The following is a 22,859-nucleotide window of genomic DNA, read 5'->3' as shown; positions in this document are numbered from 1 at the left end:
AGAGTAAGCAATTGACCTTCAAAACGCCTCTTCCCTATCACCCATATTTGTAAAACATATTTCCTCTTCTGAAACTCCTGTATTCCTTCACCTTCTTCTGTCCTCTAAATATAATCTCATATTTCTATCTTGTCTATGGCAGTGACTGGTAGAGGCCAAATTCCTGTTTGACACACATGTCACCTACATGTAAGATGCTCTCTGGCATGATGTTTATGCCCCAAGCTTGAGCCTAGCAGACAACATGCCTAAGCAGAAAGACCCAAAAGACTACAATACACTTACAGTTGTCTCCTTCAATGTGCAGAAAATAAAAATCTATGCTTGACAATTTGACCGAGAGAAAACAAGTTACATTTTGTCATTAATTTGTATGTCAAAAAGTCAAAGTTCCTTCCTGCACTGATGGTGCATAGGTCGGCGCCCATCTCCGTTTCAGTAGCCCTTGGGCCACACAACTTTGTGCAATCACAACAGCAGGGGGCTAGTCCACTGGTAGTGGTGTGTGTTTGACTTCCATACTCTTTCCCAAATGCTGAGTGCTAAGCAGAGAAAGCAGTATGTACCATTTTTAAAGTCTTTGGTATGACCCGGCCAGAGATCGAACTCACGACCTACCATATGCAAAGTGAACACTAGTACCCACTACGAGTAGGCCATTGCACCGGTAATTTGTATGACATGTATTATATATACGTGTACACGGCCCCATATTTGACATTGACTGTTCTACATCTATTGATTTAAAGACCTTTTACATGTATTTTCCATCCTCTTCGTTGGAAGTGGTACTTATAGCTGTTAAAAATGCTGGTTTCCCTAATAGCTGCCGAGAGGTACTCTCCAGATACATTACTAACAGACCAGTACTAGTTGCTACAAGCATCCTACAGCAATCTTGGAATGCGTGTCAGGTACAGCACAGAAACATGAAGGTGACATTCAGGCTTCCCCCTCGTGAATAAGAGTCAGGGACGGACCAGGGAAAACTGTGTGTGTGTGTGTTTGTGTGTGTGTGTGTGTGTGTGTTTGTGTGTGTGTGTGTGTGTGTGTGTGTGTGTGTAGCATCTCTTGAACTCTCTTCCCCTTTAGTCAAACCCAATGCTTTAGATGAAGCGTAATCTTTCATTTGAAAGCTGATAGTGCAATGCAGCTTTGCTAGGGCCTAACCTTTTTTATAGCCAACCAAAAAATAAAGGACAAAAAACATGATCTTAATATTTATCAAGACAATACAAGAGTAAGCTCCTACCTCTTCTGTTGGCAGCATGCCTTTTTTCTGGTCTCTCAGATTCAGCTTCACTCAGCTCAAAATCAGTTGTTGCTCTGGAGCCAGCTCCTGATCGTGTGTTAAAAAACAGGAAACATCAAGAAAGGTTCGAATTCAGTAGAACGAAATAAGTTAAACAGTGCAGGCTGCTGGAATGGATCTACATTGTAAATTTACAAACAGAGATATCGGACTAAAATTTTGACCATTCTGATTCCAGCAGCAAAAAATCGCTCAGTCTGAAATTAGTTACAGTCAGGTTTGATTATCTGAGTTTACAAGGCATAGCATCACTGGCCATATAACATTGTGTGTTCTTATCGTATTTCAAAGGACCCACAGGACTTCATATCAACAAGTAGCCATCTGACTTTATGATATTCAATCCAACAACCTGTTGAGGGTAATACTATGAGCAGGTTTTACCTATTATCAAATCATATGTTTATATTTGGTTATGAGCTATTTTATCAGAATAATATCATCAGTGACTTGCAGATTATGTGTGTGATGATGGCCTCATTCTAGGCAACACTAATACTAATTGTCATGATGCCATACTAATTTGCATAATGTAATTTGAAAAGAAAATGGGTACATAGTTCATTGTGCATGACCTTGAAGCATTTGGACCTTCCTGAGCACAATACATTATGTTAATAATGTTGAATAACAATTATCACAATGCCATAATGATTTCACTTTTCTGTTACTGTACGTATTAATCTGTAACATGATATCAGGACATGCCAGCTGCTTTCAAAAAAGATACATGTATATTGTGGAACCGCAGACAAATGATATTTTTCTGGGTTGTAAACGACCCTAATGTTTTTTTTTTATTAGAGCATGATATTGTTATGACAGAAAATTAGATTCAATACAATCTTTTCAGGGTGGCGGAATTATGTACCCTCAGTGATTAAGTTCATGGATGTTAGCCTAACCTACAATTCTAATCAAGTATCAAGCTTCATAAAACAGAGTAACACACAAACCTTTTCCTCCGATGACTTCCTGGAACCTGTCCCGAACAGTGTCCGTCCTGACAGAGTCAAGGTCGCTGGCCACGGTGACGGTGTCAAAACTGGTGATGGGCACCCCGGCTACCTGCCTGTGGGGGACAACCATTAACCGCCATTAACTTTGATATGCCGGGTTACATAAATCCGTCACTTTGAAAAACAGTGTGTTTGAGAGATCTCTAGTGCAGCACCCCCCCTGTATGCACAGTTTAGATATACAGGAGTGCATAATACTGGCTTGGGTTGGAAATCTGCTTGGCATATATTTCAGGGTGGCGGAATAATGTACCCTGGCGGAATAAGTAGATGTTATGTTTTCATGAATATGGATCAAGAGTTCAAATACACAATAGAGCAGACATTTAATCATTCCTGTGGTAAATTATCAATTACAACCAGAACCAATTCAGTATTATGAAGAAAATTGCTGGAGGGGATGTTGATTAAAATCTTTGTCAGAGTAGAAGTGTGCGGCTTTTTTGGCTCCTTTCCTCCTCTTTGTAAACACAAAATTACGTTCGCAGCAAAATTGAAACTAGTAGAATGATTGTTTCAGGTTGGTGTTTTACATCCATTCCACCATGTGTGGTCATCTGTGCATTTACTATGATTTAGCCCTTTGAATAATGCATGAATATGGAATAAAGATTGTTATCATATCATCTGACTTACTTGACCATGAGTCTCCTAAACCTGTCGTTGTATTCCTCTGTTCTGCAAGTGTCCAGACTTGTATAGGAACCCTCACGGTACAGTGAAGGCTGAGACACACCTGTATCAGGAAATAAACAACATGGAAAATCTCCTTTCTGTTGAAAATACATTCTTGACAAAATTAAAGCTTCAATAGGGCCAGGTAAATTCTATTGTTGAATACAGACTGATGAAGACAAAAAAGAAATTAAACATTGCAATGAATAGATGAAAATACAGTCAAACCTGTGACCACCTTTACAAAGGACCACCTGGGACAATGTGACCATTTTTTGGTGGTACAGTACCTTTGATAATTTTTCCCATTGACACATGCATTAAGAATCCAGGTCTATAGTGACCTGGATGCCATCCTCCATTAACTATTGGCTCAATCTTTCGCTTGCTAACCACAGGGTTAGCAAGCAAAAAGATTGAGCCAGCGATTACGATGGAGGATGACATCCAAGCTAGACCAACTGTCCACATAGACCAGATCTTATTGGTCTACCATTGGTCTTCTTGGGCAGTTTTGACTGTATATCATTTTTTGCATTATATATGACTTGTATGAACAAACTAAAAATTCCCCCACTGATTAATTGATATAGGGGGCAATACAAAAAAAATTGGAAGGTGACATCTTTTTTCTAGTTACCTGGCTCCATACATCAAGCAATAACATCTAAAAGTAAAACCACACAAACTTGATTTTATGAATGACACCTGCATCAGTTTTTTCTTTCAAACAAAACTACCAGAGGGCTTCCCCCCATTAATTATATTTGAGGTTTCAAGAGGATGTCATCCATGAATTCAAGTTTGCATGACCTACATCTAAAAAGATTACAATCAAAATATGCTTGAGGCACCAATGCCATATCTAACCCATTCTTGTTTGTTAACCAGTATGGCAGAGTTATAAACAGTATCCTACAAGCACAATGATGACAGTAGCTGTAACATCACTTGGACATGTAGAACACTGCACAACACTTTCCTCCACAAGAATGGGTTAAAGGAAACAACAGGCTGAGTGAGATCACACAGGGTATGCATGCATGCTGCGATGATTGGTTTAGACAGTGGATCACGAAGCAAGGCAGGAAATTAAAAATGACATGTTCTGATGAGGAAAAATGCTCCTCCACAGATCATTTGTAAGCCATTGTCTTGACAGTTCTGAGATGGACAGTAGCAGAGACATTATGTAGGGGTTCTGTAAGCACCTCTTTCCTCTCGTCCCTTAGTTTCCTCCTCTCTCTCCTCATCTTCCTCCTCCTCTTCTTCTTCTACAGCAGTGGAATCTCCCGTCTCACCCTTGTTGATGCTATCAAGCTGTTTATCCAAGTACTTTGAAAGAATGTCAATTCTTTCCTTTGGCATTATGTTGACTGGTACATCATTTCCTTCTGTAATCTCGCCAGAATCGTCTAAGGAACTGCTGGTGTCCGGTGACGAGTAATGTCGAAAGCCTCTTCTTACGTCTACGTCTTGACTCAGGAAGCCGTTTGGAACCTGTTTTTCTGGGCTGTTACCTTCTTGAACTTCCCATGCATCTTCGATGACTATCCTGTCTGAGGAAGGGTGGACTTTAGCCGGAGTGTTGGGTTGTTCTTTTTCCGGTGAGCGGGGTCGCTTGCCGTTGGGCGATGCCGGCCGCCTTGATGGAGAGCCAGAACGTTGCTTTCCAGGTGAAGGGGACCGGTCTTCCCGCGAGGGTTGTGGCATCGGGCTGGAGTGCCTTGTGGGCGGCTTTTGGACAATCGTCCCTTCAGGGCTCCATGATTCATGATCAGATGTGTGGATGGATTCCACGTCGTCGCTGGTGTCCAAGTCATCGTGACCACTATCGTGAACATCCTTACTCAGCGAATCCTCATTCCTCGCAAATTCAATGTCCCCTTCCAAATCCTTCTTCCACTTGTCATAATCAAAGACGGTACTGTCGCTGGCTCCTTTCTTGTTGGTACCTTTACCTTTCACTTGTTCACTAAAGTTCGACTCAGTGTCAGTCGATGTTAAGTCTTTCATTGTGAGGTAGAGATACTTGCGAGGCATGGCTCCCGCCTGAGGACTTTTTCCCCTCGGTTTCTGTTCTGGGTTGATTTTTTCGGAATTATCACTAAGAGATAGCTGCTTCTTTCCTGTACCTGCAGGTTTGCTATCGCTTGGGACAACCATATCCTTGAATTTTTCCTCAAAGTCTTCTGTTCGGATAGAACTTGCACCACTGTCTGCTCTTGCAGGCCTCTTTTGTGGAGATGCCTTTTTCTTGGCGACTGAATTGTCAGCATCGCTGACAACTAGGGAATCTTTGAATTTTGACTCAAAATCTTCAGTGGCAACCGAGCTTGTGTCTGTATCTCGTGAGTTTTTCATGTATGGTCTCAGATGTGGCGGAAGTGAATCCCAAATTCCTTGCTGCTCCCGTTTTCTCCTCTTTTCATTATCTGAGCTTCCTGTACTCTTTCTCATCTCCCCATCTGTAACAGTTGAATCAGAGTCTGCAGAATTGTGCTTTGAGGAAGGAGTCGTCCATGGATTCCCACCAGAAAGTTCTCGAAACTTTTTCTCAAAGTCTTCAGTTCTGACCGAGTCTGTATCACTCATTTCTCTGATCTTTTTGACACGAGCTGGCTTGGAAACGTTCTCTTCTTCTGCGTGCTCAGAATTTTCAGTGTCATGGCCGCTCTTTTGGTATTCAGGCTGGGGATCATGGGAAGGGTGCAAAGATTCATGGGAGCTGTCATCTTCATCTGTGGGGGGAAGGAGAGGAAGGCGTGTTCATGCTCCCAGCTGACCTTTTCTTTTTGCAATGGACAATCATATCCATGCAGCTTTCCTCATTTTAATCAGAATTATGATGAATAGTTTCCCATTGGATCATGCACTAAGTGTCTCCCCGATTGCACTTAAGTCATTGGTTCTTATTGCACACTGATTCGCTTAATGTATATTGATTTGTGGAGACTTACCCACCACCATCTTAAATCACAAGTTACAACTTGACACATTTAAGAAAGACAATCATCTATCTCTATACAGAAACAAAGTGTAGAGAAAGGGCTTTAACTTAAATACAGTACTGTTATAATTAAGGACATTTCACAAAGTAGAATAGAAATACAGTAGAATCCGCTTATTTGCATAACTGATTTGCCAGTGTATTTTATGCAATAATAAGGAGTAGTCCATTAACCCTAGGGGACAAAATGAGCAACACTGTAGGGGGAGGGGGTTGTAGTGGTTACCAGGATGGCACTTGAAGGAAACACACACACTTTGTGTCAAATTCACTCACTTCCAGGTTATACAAAATGTTATTTATTATCTTATTTATAATGGAGTGAATGGGAAATGGTTTGGGTTTTCAGAATTTTATGCATATCCCCGAAGTATGCTATTAACAGTAATGCAAATAGCTGGATTCTACTGTACATGTATAAACATACACTTGAATAGCACAAATTCTATACACATGCCTAATTTTCTCCAAATTCTGCTACATCTAGAATTCTGAAATTTCTTTACAAGAAACAGTCATAAGGAACAAACCAAGAGGGAGAAGGGTGTACAAAATGTAGGAGGTTGAAATAAAAAGTTCCATATTTGTGCTCTAGAAAGTTGACAAAAATGTGCATGAAGACAAATAAACACACTGAAAAGTTAATTTGGTCTGAATACAAAACATTAGCACCCAGCCCTTACAAGAGTCTACATCGGTTCATCCCTAAAAAGACCTTTTCACCCTAAGCATTCATTTAGAGTTAGACCAAGGTAAGTACATTTCATTTTATTAAATTGCAACAGACAATACTAGGCATCCCAGGCAGCAATAGTAAGTGTACATTCAACATCTGTTTCTTATTACAGCCTCTTATCACTTTCAATCTCATCTTGATGCATCATTTCTTGTGGGTTAAATCTCAAGTTTAAGAAATATGTCCATATAAAACAAGAAGATAAGAAGAAGGTGATTATTAAGAAGAGAGAAATGAGAAAAAATAGCACGCTAGCCTATTGGTACCTTTGATTAATCTGCTCCTGGTTTCTTTGCCTCTGGAAGCTTCCGTAGTTTCATACAATATCTTATCTGCAACGGAACAATTCCACATAGATAGGACCATCAGACTCAGTGTACTTGTTCAACCTAATGCTATTTCCAGTTAACCTCCATTAACATTAATCTGGCGTGTTACCTAAATCAGCAACTTTGAAAAATAGTGGGTTTGAGAGATCTCTAGTTCAGCACCCCCAGGTATGCACAGTTTAGATGCACAGGAGTGCATTATAGTTTATACTGGGGGATGTTGGGTTGGAGATCTTAGATCAATGGCAGTTTATGGTAGGCATGAATGGTTTAGGCGCGATGAGTTGTTTGGTCTGACATAGCCAGCTGCCACTGCCTACATACAAAGCTGACCAGTGCATTACACCAAAGGGCATTTACACCAGTTGGGAAACAAAGATTAAGAAAATATGACTGTTCATGACTAAAAGTTGTTAATTCATTGGAGGTAGAAGCTACATGTTGGTTATTTGTTTGTTTGAGCCTTTTTTTTTATTCATGAAAAACTCAAATCGGCCTGCTGGTCGCTTTTCATTGAGGTAATGAGAGAAGAATTATAATTGAGTCACAGAAGGGGTATTCATTTCAGAGTTTCAAAGTACTGTATAACAAAGATATATGATTGAAGTCCTTATAAATTCATACTTGGTGTGTAAAAAGTCACCCTCTCATTGAAGTCCTAATAAGGCCATGTTGATTTGATTATATGGATCCTCTGGGGATCCCCCCCAAAAAAGTTTGGCAAAAAAAAAGTTGCCTTCATCATGAAATCTACGTGGTCTGAAGGGATGAAGAAAACTATACACATGGATACCGTATAATAGATTCTCCATTAATTTTTGTTCTTTCACACCTTGATGTGCGCGCAGATGTCATCCATATAATTAAATCAACATGGCCTAAGTCCATACTTGAGTTACAACGTGGGTAAAAAGTCACCTTCTCGGTCCTGATACTGGTTCTCCTCCTCGTCCTCTCCATCTGAGTAGGTGGATACCCTCCCCTTGATCCTCCGCTGTTTCTGGATCTCGTTCTCCACCTCGTCGGAGGACACCACCTGGTCAACACTGCCCAGGGTCTGGCTACTGCCCGTGCCCAGTCCTGTGTCCACGCTGCCACCAGTTCTGACCACTGGTCGGAAGAAGAATGGACATTGAGTACTCCCGAAAAAAATGCAACTTCCCTTGAAGGACGGGTGGATTCTGCCATACAGTACCATGCTCTAGACACAGTGGATTAACAACACACTGCCACCAGTTCTGACTACTGTTCGGAAGAAGAGAATGGACCTTGAGTTCTCCCCCAAACAATGCAACTACCCTGGCTTGAACAATTTGAAGGACAGGGATCGGTTCCGTCTTCCAATACTATTAATAATGATTAAACAGTTGTTGAACTCATACAAAGAAATATTTGAAGAAAAAAAAACTTCTTAACTACAGCCTCTTGACTTTGAAGTTCAGTATTCAGCCATCTGTGCATAATTTTGCAACAGTAAGTATACAAATATTACAAACATATAAAATTTAACAGATTTGCATACCATGTTTATCTTCCCTGGCTGTTGACGCTGTTGTCTCATCCCCTGTATCGAACTCCACGCCAGCTGCCATCAGCGCTTCTCGCTCCGTCTTCCCGGGGCGTTTCCACCGCCCAGGGGACGAACTTCTCAAGGAGATGGTGCCACTGTCCTCCAGACTCCAGGTTCTTGAGGGACTCATCTTTGGCTTGGAAGAACTCTTGGGTCTTGAAGGGCTTTTTGGTCTTTTTTCTTGGCCATCAATCTGGGATGGTTCATAGGATATACATAGGGTAAAAAAACTGCCACAAATCAGAAAGTATCTAAGTACAAAAATAAGTATGATAATCTTTTGTAAGAGACAATAATTGTCTTTGCCTTGATTCTTGAATAGATCATGATATGGTATCTTGATTCCTGTTTTGGAAAGATTTTTAAAAGGCTTATTTTGTTCCATTATTGTGTACACATTTTTATTGTGCAATAATTGCTGATATTTTGGCATGTTCTATTCAAATTTGAACATATTCATATCTGTACCCGCCAACTTTTGTGCATCAAGGTTAATGGAATGGCCTTAAAATTTTACACCACATGCAGCAAATTTCTGTCAAATGAAGGAATGACAGGGAACTGGCTAGAGCCCTGCAGTATGTGCACTTTTGTGTCACATGTATGTTTCATGGCCCCCTTGAAAATCAGCATGTCAAGGGACTAAAATGTTCTACAATAAAATGAATAAAAAGGTGCAGCATAGATCTTTTATATGAACAAAGCTATACAAGCTATAGAAAAGACGACACTTACCCTCATGACTTCATACAGCTCCCTGTCGATGGCATCCATGATCAGATCGGCTGCGTCCAGCTTCGGCATGAAGCGGGGACTCTCAGGTTCATCTGCCATCTCCTCAACTTCAGATGCGATGTCTGAAAAACAATTACTAAACATTTAAAACTGGGTAAAGAATCAACCAATTATCCTTATTTGGATAGGTGTGGACAGGTGGTCACTATAGACAGGACTCTTGATACTTGTGTCAATGGGAAAAATTATCTCAGGGACCACCAAAAAGTGGTCACATCGGACAGTTGGTCCTTATTATTTTTAAATAGAGGTGTTGTCTTGTACAGGTTTGACTGTAATCATAAGCTGGGGACAACCAGTTCATGTGGTGGAGACTGTAAGGTGGGTTTGATAGCACAAATTTACTTTAAACAGAGACAAGTTTCCCTCTCAACTGGTCAAGACTTGTGAGAGCTATTGTTTATAGGTCAAGTTATTCTTTTGTACATAGCTTATTATGTTTGAAACTTTGTCTTGGTTCATAATTTGCCTCAAAAATCTGTACATCTTATACTTAAGTGGGGCAAATGTCTGTTACAAAGCCATGTGACTCACAAAATTCTTACCTGTCTCCATCCTCTTACCTATTTAACAAACACCTGATAGTCCTTTTCTCTTAATTATAAGTGGCCACCAAACAGCAAGCAGGAATAACTTTTCAGAAGCCACAGAACACAACGACAAAAATCCAAGGCATCTGATGAACTAATGGTTGTAAACAGTTTACAACAAACTTCCGTTGTCTTTCTGTTCAAATTTTTTACAACTGGCGCCTATTTGTACTGCCTCGGGCAATCTTAGAGTTAAATGGCTACTTAATTCCAGCCGCTTGCACCTTAATTACAATACAAGTACCAGGGAGCACTGTAAAAGCAGCAAGGGTTATCACTAGTACTGGTAATTGGTATTTCCTGTCTAAATAATCTTGTACAACCCAACTGTAACAGGGTTTGTAAACATTATCTGTTTATACTAAATACGGAAGTTTCACTCGGTGCACTTACTTCTGGAGAATGTCCGTATTTCTGTCAGTTTGGGAGTGTATGGACTACTCTTCATCCAAAGCTTGTAGTTTTTGCTCATGATGAAAACGGTCACTCCAGTGCCATTAAATCTATAATTACCACTTGTAAAGTCGTCAATCTTGTGCGTCAGTTTGAAAAAGGTGGGAAAAGGTCAACAAGGTCATCATGGCACTGAGCATGTGCAGAGCAAGGAACCATGGGACTTGAGTTGAGATTTGATTTCGATCAAGCAAAGACTGCCTATACCTGCTCCAAGTCCAAGTCATGTTCTGCTCTAAAATAGAATCTCTTTGATTTCTTTGATAAGCCACAGTAGAACATAGTAGCTTCAAGGCATGGGCTTTGTTTGAGGCTCACGGGTCAACCTTCGCACTGGTATTTGTGGATTCTTGTCCGTTTGTGATGTATAGCGAGGGGGAATAAAAGAAGCAGGATCAGGTTACGTCTCGACCATTCTACCCCCAACAGGTGGATAGTATTTCGTTGTTGGCATGTCACCTTTTCAGGACCACGTGCCATTACTGAGCAAGCACAACACAACAGAAGGGCGACAAGCTGCAAGTCGTAAAGAAAACAAACCGTGAACCCCCCAACCTTTAAAAGTTGTCACCATCTGAGGAGAGTTTTTTTTTTTTAAATTTAAGTACTATGTAACAATCAGAAGCAGTGAAAATTGGAAGATGTTTTTTTACTTTAGCTGTACTAAGTTGGTCAGTGACTTGGAGTAAAAGAAAACAAGCTCTAGCCTTGGGAAGACAAAACTAACAACAAGAAAAAATGTTTCCCACCAACAATTACCTTGTTTTTTCACTAATCCCTGGTGAGAGCTCTTAGCTCTCCATGAGAATAAAGACGGGACAACAAACCTGGATTAATGAGTTCGTCCGTATCGTCCAGAGCGTCGTTCTCGCTCCATTCCGCGTCCCCCTCTGTGCCGCTTACTGGATCCATTTCTTAGAGGAAAAAAAACAGTGAAATTAGTTCCATGTCCATGTTGTCTTTTTAGATATTTTGCGCAAAATTTCTAAGGAGATCCCAAGTGTCGCACAAACTGAAAAATGTAATCATTTGTATTGTTTTCTTCGTCAATTACCCTCAACTGTGAGATTTAAATGCTTCTTATGACTTTTTTGCTCCCTCAAGTAAACATATTCTACTCTCAGGATTTACAGTTGCCATACAGTAACATGTAAGACAGATACAGTATACTGTTCATGTAAGAAATAGCCTGGTATCCAAACCTATTATTGCTCCTGAGTCTCTTCTGTCCTCTCCGCAATTAGTAGTAAAGAGAACAGAATAGACTCTGGAACTATAATAGGTTTGGACACCAGGCTAGGTAAGAACAGTCGATCTTTGGCAGATAACAAAACGAAACTCTACTAATTACTGGCCTACTTAAAATGTCTAAAAGTATACCAGTCTGTTCCTAGCTGGCTCTGCGGCCATTTACTCCGGAATTCCCTAGCTATATACATGTACTTCTTTGCCCTTATCGGTTTGTACATTGTTCCCATCGGTAAGAATTCCTTAACCATAATTAGCCAGGTTAACAGACAGGAGTAACAGCTTGATACTGGCACAACACAACACATCTAACATGATTAGCAAGAACAAAGATGGAGATAACCAAATCTTACTTCATCCCTTGGACATTATCCCGTGGGACATGCCTTTTTAGTCCATAATTAGTAGCAGTGACAGGTGGATAATTCCCTTCCAATGTATGTCCAGACAGCTTGTCACCCCATCAGGGCTCTAGCCAGCCTGAAATTTTATCCCGTAAGCCCTAAAATTTTGTACAAACCTAACATATCGAGCGCCGAAGGCCCGAGGCGTCGCGCCGTAGGCGCGACAATTCTAGGGGGGTCCGGGGGTATTCCCCCCCGGGAAATTTTTAAATCTAGACCCTCTGAAACGCTATCTCCAGCATTTTGAGGGGCAAGTTTGGGTGAAAAATAAATTGGGCCTTCGTTGTATACAATCGGCAAATAAATGAAATTTAGCACCACAAAACTTTCTTATTTATTTGACAAATATACACGTGAATTCAAGTCGGCAGAAATAAAACATTTTCAACACCAGTCGACGCGTCGTACCGGTCCCGTTTGCGCCCTGTACTAAATATAGTAGGAAATGAGACACCCTACATTGGATAGAACGCCCTAAAGACGTTCAATATTTTCCTTCCGTGTTTTCCATGGTCGATTTCTCCGGTAACTTCCACTTGATTTGATCAAAATTCGTGGATTCAAGCCCCGTCTTCGCACCAAATATCAATTTCTGATAAAACCTTGCGGATTCGCGCCTCTCGTGAACCGCGAGACTTGTATGTCATTGGTCGATTTTCCGTGACGCGGCGTGAACGAACGCTGTTATTGGTAGATGATATCTGATTCTGAGGTCTAAAACTATCAACACCAGTTTTCGCGGGAAGAGTGCGTGTAACTCGGCGTTAAACTTTAACAATGTTTACCAAAAAAATACGGAAAGCCTGGTAACTACCGGAGTATTTTTTGTGTGGCTATAACTAGCGGTGAACCGGGGAAAACAGCCGAAAAAACGTCAGCCCGATGCGACCGGCCAGAATTGTAGTGGGGCACTAGTAGTGGGGAGGGGGGCACACGATGCTGATTTTCTCTCGGCCCACGAACCACTGGCAACCTCCGCGCCTCCGTTTGTCTGCTATAAAGCCACCTTGAGGTTGTCACCTGCCGCCGGCGGAAGATAGAAATGGCCTGAATTGACCTCGCTTTAAACTTCCGCTTCTTTTCTGGAGATCTTTGAAAAAGTTCAAGCCCTGTCTATATCTTTTCTCCCGATTTTTTTCCGTCAAGGTTTACGGATTGGTCTTGAATTTTTTCCGTAACACGCAGCAAAGTTCCGTAAATTTACGGCAAAACTGGCGCTGGCTAGAGCCCTGCACCCCATATGCTAAAGGCTTTATGCTCGAGGGTCAATATTTTGCAGGTTATCCTTTTTGAAACTTAAGCTTTAAGTACTGGTCATTTGCTAAAATGACTTTCTGGACTGGTCATTCGCTTGAATTTTAAAAGACCATCGGAAATTGTCAAATTCGATTCATGTCACTTTGGACCAATGAATTGGCTTGAAACTAAGACTTAATATATGCATGGGGGCCCAACCTGAACATAATCCTAGCAAACAGACAGACTTGTCTGGAATGGTCATTCGTTAAAAAGACTACCTGTTGTCTACAGACTCAGGTCAGGAAAAAAGGTAATAAAAAACAGTTGGCACCTGTCTTAAATAACTTAATTTACAACTCCTTTTAAAGCTATCATAGAGAAAGTTTTGGTCAGGTTAGTTGGGACCAACAAGACACTAATTATCTTTTTTATTGTACCTTAAACAGTATTTCAAGTGATCAACAAACTATGACTACTCCCTCACAAGCATTTTGAAAAGTGAAAGGCCTTTCAAATAACAGTCTTACCTTATTGTTAGTAGTTTCCTTCAGCACTGCGGTGTAAGGTATTATTAGATCATACTGGAAACCTGGAGAAACGTCAGTCTGTAATAAAATGAAAACACAATCAATAATAAGATTAAAAATGGCACTCCTAGAACTCAATAATTTATTTTCATTCCTAGAACTCAATAGATCATTCCTAGAACATTGTAGTAAATTTCATGCATGATAGGAATTAATGTATTACTATTACCTGACTAAATATCATCTGGCAGCAAAAATTGTTGGAAACATAACGATAAATTCAACATGTACCCACAACTCCACTTGCTTGGCGTACATGTACTTTCATATGGTTAGACTTGATGCAACTCTACTACTGCAAAATGTAGTATATAAAGGTTAAAGCCTGGGGTGTTGGCCCGAGTTGAACCTTGAAAATGTCTATACACAAAATACTCATAACATGTCTGTCTCCCTCACACCATGTAAGAGTTGAGCTTCTACTCTTTTACTCGTTCAGTAAAAGGTTTTTGTTGTAGGGTCCAATCCGTCTGGAAGCCTAAGGTATAACATGTATTGACTTTGATCTTGACTAAGGGATAGACAAGGGTTAGCTTTGAACTCGAAGGTATGTGACCGTACAGTAGGTTAGGTAGAATATACATGTAGTGTTACTTCTTTTTGTTTTCCTGAATTTTTTTTCAATACATGGATCAAGATGTGATGGAATATCATAGATAAATAAAAGGGAATGCCTTCCATAGCTAGCCAAACTTACTGAAGACTTCAACCTGTACTTCAACTACAATATATTTGTATCACCTAAGTTATTATCATATAATATATATAGCAATTGAGCTTGTCATACAAAAGCGTTTTCTTGCAGAATTTGAGCATCAGGATCATGAATTCCCAAGGGAACAGTAAAAACATTTAGGAAAGATCTCAATATCATAGATGTAAGGATGTTATCATTATGTAATGCAAGAATAGGCCAAAGTCAACACTACCTTTGTGGAGATATTTGCTTTCCAAGTACTTCATGAATCTATAGTTTGTCCTGTGTACTTTATCTCTAAAATATCACAACAACTTTGAATTATAACTGTACTTTACCCAGCACTATATCTTTGTTCAAATCATGAAATTTGGGTCAACTGTTGGCTATTACTGTCATCTTTATTGATTGCATGACTTATCTTCAAGCAAATATGAACATAAGTTATCACTAACAGGTAATTACACACCTAACAGCCCTGTCAGTCACCCAGACTTGGTGGCACCAGATTTACCAGTTAGGACCACACTATGTCTTATCTGCCAATCAATGTCATTCAACAAGTTACAAAATACCAGATATTATACAAGTGACATATCCACCACGATCCATGTCAAAACTAATAATTTCAGCAAAATAACGATCAAACAAAACAAACTCAGAAATCCTTGATACCCATGATGTGTAGAGAAAATGTTTACTAAGTTTATGAAGTACATTCTTCTTCTTTTGCCATGAATCATAATTAGTGCGAAGTTTATGTTTGGCAGAAGTGATGGCATTCTAACATCTCAGGCTTGATACAACTCAAATACCTGCATCTTTGAAGACAAGTACACAGGTGTCCAAGGATGATTGCCATCTTAACAGGGTTGACATGACCTAAATTTGACTCCATGTTTTGCAGGTTTGCCACAATGATTGTGACAACAGGGATCACGAACACGATGACCTCCGTACCTCAGGTCGTGACCCCTACGCCTGGGGGTCCTAACTGACAAACATATGCTCAATCTCTCAATTACAGACCTCTCAATTTTCCTTCCTCACCATGATCACCTCTGATCGGTCAAGTAAAGCGTTCTTTAACAACAACCGTGGCGTCCCAGCGACATAAAATGTTTGCCAAAACTACGGTCAATATTTGAGCCGTCACCCGTACCTTGACAAACAACCACAAAGTGACATGGAATTCTTGGCCATTAACGATGTAAAACTTAAGAAATCACAAGATCTGAAATACACTTATGATAGAAAGACATACATTGCTTTCCCTAATAGTTTAACTAGATCTAGAGATTTCAGCAGTCAAAAAAGAATCCTGTCAGTTGTGAATTCGAATAGACTTACCTAAAAAAAGTTCCTCATTTGAAATGAAATAAAAGATATTCTACTAGTACTTTACAGGGTTTAAGAAACTTTAGTGTACAAGTTCTATCTATTTGTCAACGACATATCAATTACGGATTCGAAATACCAACAAGTCTTACATGTATGTCTAATCTGTCTAAGAAAAGTTTCTTGTTTTCCTCTGCTACAGAGCAAATTTTTAAAAAATAGCAACACAAACTGGTGGTATCCTAGTGATACAAATTCCTCCACACACTATCACAGCCCACTTCAGAGATTGTCCATTGTTATACATGGTGACCAGTCCCCGGTCCTATGAGAGAAGAAACTCAGTATTTGTATGGTGAGCAATGAAACTAAAAATGGATTCGAACTGTACCCATGGCAAGACTTCTTTTTCATTTCAACCTCCCGCTAGACTCTTTTTTACCTGTTTTATATAATACAAGGCTGAGGGCTCCCATATTGTCTAACAAAACCCTTCAACTTTGAACATGGAGGAATGATCAAAAAGAATACTAGTCAAACCTGTACAACTGAACACTTCTACATAAGGACCACCTAGCCAATGTTACATGAATGTAACCACTTTTTGCTGGTCCCTTTGGTAATTTTTCTCATTGACCCAAGCACTAAGGCCACCTGTCCAGACATAGACCAGATTTTGATGGTTCCCTGAGTGGTTTTCTTGGGCAGTTTTGACTGTAGTGCTTATTAAGTTTTATGCTAACAATACAAGCAGATTCAATACATACATGTATTTGTACCAGCTTCCATGAGAACGAATCAGATAGGCTTTTACTCTGGGGAACCAACCTACAGACAACCACCTGTTGATTGGATCATACCCGGCCCTGTGTTGTTATATAGCAAACCCATGGTCCAACCTGCTGGATGCAGGTCTCCATAGAAAAACAAAAGACAAAAAGCTGACATGGATTACCAATTAGTTTTGACATTTCTGTGATGTCTCCGCAAGAACGTCAGGCAAATTAACAACCACCAGATGTTTCCCACTAATGATCTGACTTGATACGGCACCGATGACGCACCTGCAAGCTGCCCTTAGGTAATTTGCTTCAACAGGTCAATTCAGCTTTTCTGGAATATTTTGTTGATAAAGTCTGGAATGGCTGCAGGGCTCGAAATTCAGTTTTGGGAATAGGTGCACTGGTGCACCCAACCTAAAAAATTGGGTGCACCAAAAATTTTTTGGGTGCACCACATAAAATAAAGTAGAATGTAACTATTGTAAGCAAAACCTAATGACAAACCTTACTATTCATGCGCGTTTGGCACGCGATCTCGGCACACAGTTTTGAAGCTTTCAAAATCAAAATTAACTCAAATTCTAACATCAAAATCTTAAACAAGTAATACAGCAAAGATTTTATTATTTTCTTACACTTAGATGTCAAGAATATGCTGTCTACTAGTGTGCAGTGATACCTTTACACATTAAACCGCACGAAAATATTTGGGTGCACCAGTGCACCCACAGTAAAAAATTAGGTGCACAGCTCCAAAATTGGGTGCACTGGGTGCACATGCACCCAGTATTTCGAGCCCTGGGCTGTGATTTTCAGAAGGGACAGAAATGACTGGTTTTAGAATAGTTTCGAAAACATGTTGTGGGATGCATGGCTGTCAGAAAAAGAAAACAGCCTTAGGAAATAGTGTGGAAATATTGGTGATGAACAGATTTCTGTTATTTCTAAATCTGCTGGAAAGTTGAGTTATTCCATCTGGAAAATTTCAATAGACGGTCAGATTTTACCGCTACTTCATTTCTAATATGTATGCCATCACTTCACGTTCTTCTTGTCCCCTCCCCTCATATTTGAATGGAATAGCCCAGAGACAGTAAGCCACACTCTGGGAAGGCCTGTTATCCCCTAGCTGACCCCCAAGGCACCAAATCTAATTAAAACTTGTCACATACTTCATGTCATCATTTACCCACCTGTGACATGGTCAAATGGACTTAGGGATAATGAATACCCAGCCTCTTCTCTTGCTGTTGTCTGTTTGTTAGAGAAACACATGAGTAAACAACTGACCTAACATAGATCCCTGACACCAAGCTAAATGTTTTCAAGTATTCAGGTCACGATGACAAGAAACTGAGTATCTTCGTAGCATCTTACCATTTGTTTATGAAGTTACCATGACAACAGGCAATTCATGACCACATGGTGGTAAAAATTGCATCTTAAATGCCTCGCTGACTTATTTTGAGCTAATTTTTGGTGTGACCACAGGGAAAGCAAAAAACCGTTACCTGTGTTTGCCTTGGAAGAGCTGGGCTGGGAAATGTGTCAACACGGGGTGTTTGCTTGTCATCCTACGATACCCGAAGCCTTTTCTTTCCTTCGTTTGACCTGTTTCAACATTCCAAACCAACCGTGCTTTTACCTAGTGGCCGGGAAACCTCCACAGCATTATGGTTATCACCCCCAAATCATTGTGCTCGTATTTGGAAGGCTTACAAACAGAAGCCTACGGCAAAGATTTCCAACAAAAGTTAGGCCACAGTAATGGGTTTGTTCTTATTTGATAACCTTTTTGCTCTGTAAATGCCTTTTTGACAGAGTCTTGACATAATGACGTTTGGTCAAGATGAACAGCCTTAGCGTCACGATCATTGGCAAGTTAACGCAAACAGTCCCTTTCAAACGACTTTGACATTTCCACCGTTACCTGTTTGTAAAGTATTACAACACACACACCGGAAACATTTGACACGTGGGAGAGGAACATACATCTTCTAAATGTTTCCCATGTAATGTATTCCATTTTCTATACGAGTCAGAAATGGTACATTTATTACAATACAAATCTAAAACTTGAAGGCAACATTGTGACCATACATGTTCTGACTAGTCAGGTTTTCAAACGGTTGAAACCTATTATAGCTGCTGAACAGCGCAAATAGCGGAGAGGACAAGAGAGACTCTGCCAAGCTATAATAGGTTTGGACACTAGGCCATGTTGGGCCATTTTACACCAAATACAGGAGTCAAGGCATTGTAGTGTGGCATACATCATACATGTAACGTTAGCGATGTAGCGTAAGCCGGCTTTACAAGTGTTTCTGTTATTAGCCAAGTAAAAAGCTGCGTAACACGCAACTCTTCTCAAAAGTCATTGTTCCTTTGCTCCAGCTTCACACTTAAAACATTACCGTTAACATGCAGCAAAGTCTTAGAAATAATCCTGGTTATCCTACTACAAAACTCCAACAGTAACTGTAAAGAGTGGTAAAACTGGCATCTTTCCAAGTATAAAGTGTTGGCAGTCCTGGTGACTTTGAACACCTGTGTTGGACGTGACATAGTCGGGCAAACCTTAAGTGATCAGCTCTTACTTTTTTACCTTTGACTGTGGAGAGAATAAACAAAATGCCTTGCTGGAGTGGTGTGGTAAATTTACAACTTTGGTTAAGGATTTTTACAATGTGATTCTAACCTATCATAAGGACTGCAAATTCATACTTTCGCATCTTGTTTTTACTCGTGCAGTAGGAAGGAAAAAGGAGGATTTTACAATGTATTAAATTCCTGGCTGAAACAATTTTGTTGTAAAAAAAAGTACTTAGAGGCCAGGGTAACATGACAAAAGTTCCATCTGTTCTTGAACTTAAGAACATTGTTTTTTTTTTCCATCCACTATTCTCAAGACGAAATCACTCTTTCTTATGACACACCCACTTTTAAGACACCTACTGCATATCCATTTCATTTACACTTTCCCGTACATCAAAGCAGTAAAACTTATCAAACAAACCTTTTGTGTTTTAACTTTTACAGTGTGGAAAATTTGTCCTCTGGGTGTAGTAGTTCAGGTTTTGCTGACAAACTGTCAGAAGTTTCTTTTCTTCCTTTGTTTGATCGCAGACAGATGAGTTTGATTTAGTTCAATTAGAGAGTGACCAGTGGAAGGACCGCAACACATGATAATATGCAGCAAATGGTTAGTTGTCTGATTAAAGGTGAAATGCGGGAATGACAAGTGTTTGGTCAACTTTGCCATCAAGAAAGACACTGTAATTCAAAGGTACACTTAGGTTTGTAAAGTTATATAGCCTTAACTTTATAGCTTTAGTTTGGTTTGGCTTATTCAGTTGCAACCTGTAGCTGGTAATATAGGTGTGCAATTGGAGAAAAAATAACAATAAAACAATTACACTGTTTCTGTGTGAAACAACAAGCTGATATTACTTGTTCCACAGCATTCTACATTTTAATGCTTAGTCCTAACAAGGACATTATATAATCTTTTCTATATAATTTATCGTTCGTCCTAGCCTGAAGTTCTAATTGTATGCCTGGCACTTCCAGAGCAGAACAGCATCAGTGACCCAAAATGTCATGCTCTGCCCAACTTTAGGAGAGCCATTCACAACATGACACACACGCTTCTAAACAGGTGAAATACTACACATTCCTCTTCAACAGCGATTATTTGTTGTACGAAAGTGCTGTGAAACGGTTGATGACGTCCCGTAAAGTGGCATAAAGGCCCCCTTGTGCAGTTCCCGACCGCGTACTTGGCGGACATGTTTCGCCTCCTTCGCGCCTCCTATTTGTAAGCACAGGAGTGTGAAGAGGTAGCGAGTAAAATAGGACACCAGTAGTACTGTACACCTTGAAATGTTCACGGTGGTTAATTTTTGTGGTGGCCTCTTGCCGCGAAATCATGACACCGTCAATATGTTGTCTTCGTACTAGTGCTGTGCTACAGCATCGTTTTAAATGCAAACTCAAAACACATTGAAAAACTTTGTTCTTGTTCCAACATTAAATTAAGATAACGCAACTATTAAATGAATTTACGGTATCACTTTTGATAGGTAATCTAACCTCTTATCAGTCCACAGGCCACATCTGCTTGGATTAATAACTTATAAAGTAATAGTAACTAAGGGAACCTCTGATCTGCTACACGTAAATTGGGTCACTTATCAGTTTATCTGCACTCCTTGGGTTAATCATTTTTGTTGATATGATAACTGTGATGACCTGTAATCAAACCAGCTGGGGGTTATCACACAGGTTATCATATCCCCCCTGTGTAATAGACTTCCATGATAAGAGAAACTAGATGATAACACTACTTATCGTAACATGGCAAACACATTATATTCCTGATCTTCACGATCCTCCATGTGTTTTCAAATTTCATCAACATCATATTTTGTGACATGCTGAAAATATCCTGTTATATAATTTCTTTCGGTCGTGGTGGTATTTTGAGACCAAAAGCTGCAAGTATCCGGGATCATTCTACCCGAGGGCCAAGACACAACATACATTTGTATTTTTACAGTGCAGTGTTATATAAAAGTGAGGTGACGCAAGTAAACAAACCAAGAAATCTACACGGTTTTCGTTATACACTAAAAACCATGCCATAAAAGGTTCACTTCCTCATTACTGAAACTCTAAACTCAGAACCCAAGATCGCTTACCTGTTTCGCTACACGGCGATGCCACCGGATCCACGACCCCAACGACCGACTTCAAGACGTTTGGTGTTGTCTTAAAAAATCCCTGAGGTGCTACGTGCGTTACCAACAGACGCCTTCGGGCCACCACGACTCCGCCTCCCGACCACGTCGCGATCGCTTCCGCTGCACCTTCCGTAAATGAATTCTGCCGAGCCCCTAAGGTTCAAACTCTTATTGTTTTGCTGTCGTACGCTTATTAGTTTGTACAAGATCGACAGGGGTCGGTAAGAAACTTGATCGCGTCTTGTGGCGGTGAGGAGAATGGGGAGGGCGGCAGTTGGAAAACTCGCCCAGCTTTGATTGACAGGCCAAATAAGGCGCCAAAACAACGGCATGCTGGGAAATTACGGACGCTACCACTCCGCTCACCTGTACGGGGGAGTTTGGTAATAGTATTGTAAAAGTGGAAAGGTCCTCGGGGTGGTTAGAAAAGGGAGTGTAATCAATGATGCATGAAAGGGTAATGTATGAAAGGGTAAATGCTTGCAGTGCTTTTAAGATTGCGGGGAAGAGGTCATCATTCAAACCACAGACATAAAACCTTGTTGAACATTTCCTCTTTTCGATATATTTCTTTGCCCTTTTCAAGGACATTGTCCTATATCAAAATTAATATAATGTCCTTGCCCTTTTACAGCATTTGCTGTGTCTACACATGTGCACCAACTATTCCTGGCCATATATGCAATTTATATCAATATGACTGGACTTCAGGCATATTTCTTTGGTTGATTCTGATTAATTGGATTGTTGGATGATGATTAATTGATTCAGTGGTGGATGGACTACTGCACGGTAACGTTAAAGTCGTGCCTGTTCAATTTTTTCTTCTCCCCTTTCAGACTGTAATGTCTTCTGCCTAGGCGAGTGGCCATGTAATGGTGTCAATTATATTAGGACCTAAAGGATGTCTGCTGAATGAGGATGCCCGAAATTGTTAAACAGATGCATTGTCTCTAGACTCAGACAAGGATATGAATAACTAAGGCCAGATGTGAACAGAACCATTGGTAGATATGTTGGAAACAGACAACCAGACTAAGAGTGCATCTGACACTGGAGGGACATCAGATATTTGGATTGTCCAGCATGCATGGGACAAATTTTGATATGCCTTACAACACAAAATAAAAGATGATATGCATGAAGCCTAGTCTTTCACATGACATGTGAAACTGAACAGCATCCAGTGACAACTTCACTCTCCTTTTATAATAGAAGGCTTAATGAGTTTGGGTTCGGGGGCTTGTAATGTTTTTTTATTTTATATACTTGTTTCCTAGTGGACTGCCTCCAAGAAAATGCTCTAAGACTCATTGGAATTATAACATGTACT

At 40.2% G+C, this 22,859-nt stretch overlaps 1 protein-coding gene across 8 annotated transcripts in view; it reads right to left on the bottom strand.

The window, feature by feature from the left end:
- LOC136441649 (myosin-10-like) overlaps positions 1–21,842 on the bottom strand; it is a 54,803-nt gene extending 32,961 nt beyond the window's left edge. For 4 of the 8 annotated variants that reach the window (XM_066438104.1, XM_066438068.1, XM_066438095.1 and 1 more), the window contains exons 1-11: positions 21,485–21,842; positions 13,908–13,985; positions 11,317–11,403; positions 9,387–9,508; positions 8,604–8,844; positions 8,000–8,191; positions 7,019–7,084; positions 4,218–5,747; positions 2,968–3,067; positions 2,269–2,384; positions 1,253–1,339 (exon numbers count right to left, since the gene is read on the bottom strand). In XM_066438104.1, the coding sequence (XP_066294201.1) occupies positions 1,253–1,339; positions 2,269–2,384; positions 2,968–3,067; positions 4,218–5,747; positions 7,019–7,084; positions 8,000–8,191; positions 8,604–8,844; positions 9,387–9,508; positions 11,317–11,401 (2,539 nt within the window). In that variant the 5' untranslated portion in view covers positions 11,402–11,403; positions 13,908–13,985; positions 21,485–21,842. Of the gene's footprint in view, positions 1–1,252; positions 1,340–2,268; positions 2,385–2,967; positions 3,068–4,217; positions 5,748–7,018; positions 7,085–7,999; positions 8,192–8,603; positions 8,845–9,386; positions 9,509–10,429; positions 10,551–11,316; positions 11,404–13,907; positions 13,986–15,479; positions 15,920–18,295; positions 18,412–21,484 lie in introns of those variants that run through there. The other 4 variants (XM_066438078.1, XM_066438087.1, XM_066438134.1 and 1 more) reach the window with 4 other exon arrangements.
- Between the last annotated feature and the right edge of the window lie 1,017 nt (positions 21,843–22,859).

Source organism: Branchiostoma lanceolatum, chromosome 1 (assembly GCF_035083965.1).
Source record: "Branchiostoma lanceolatum isolate klBraLanc5 chromosome 1, klBraLanc5.hap2, whole genome shotgun sequence".
Taxonomy (NCBI): Eukaryota; Metazoa; Chordata; class Leptocardii; order Amphioxiformes; family Branchiostomatidae; genus Branchiostoma; species Branchiostoma lanceolatum.
Note: the sequence above shows the minus strand (reverse complement) of the source record. Positions and strands in the feature narration are given on the sequence as shown.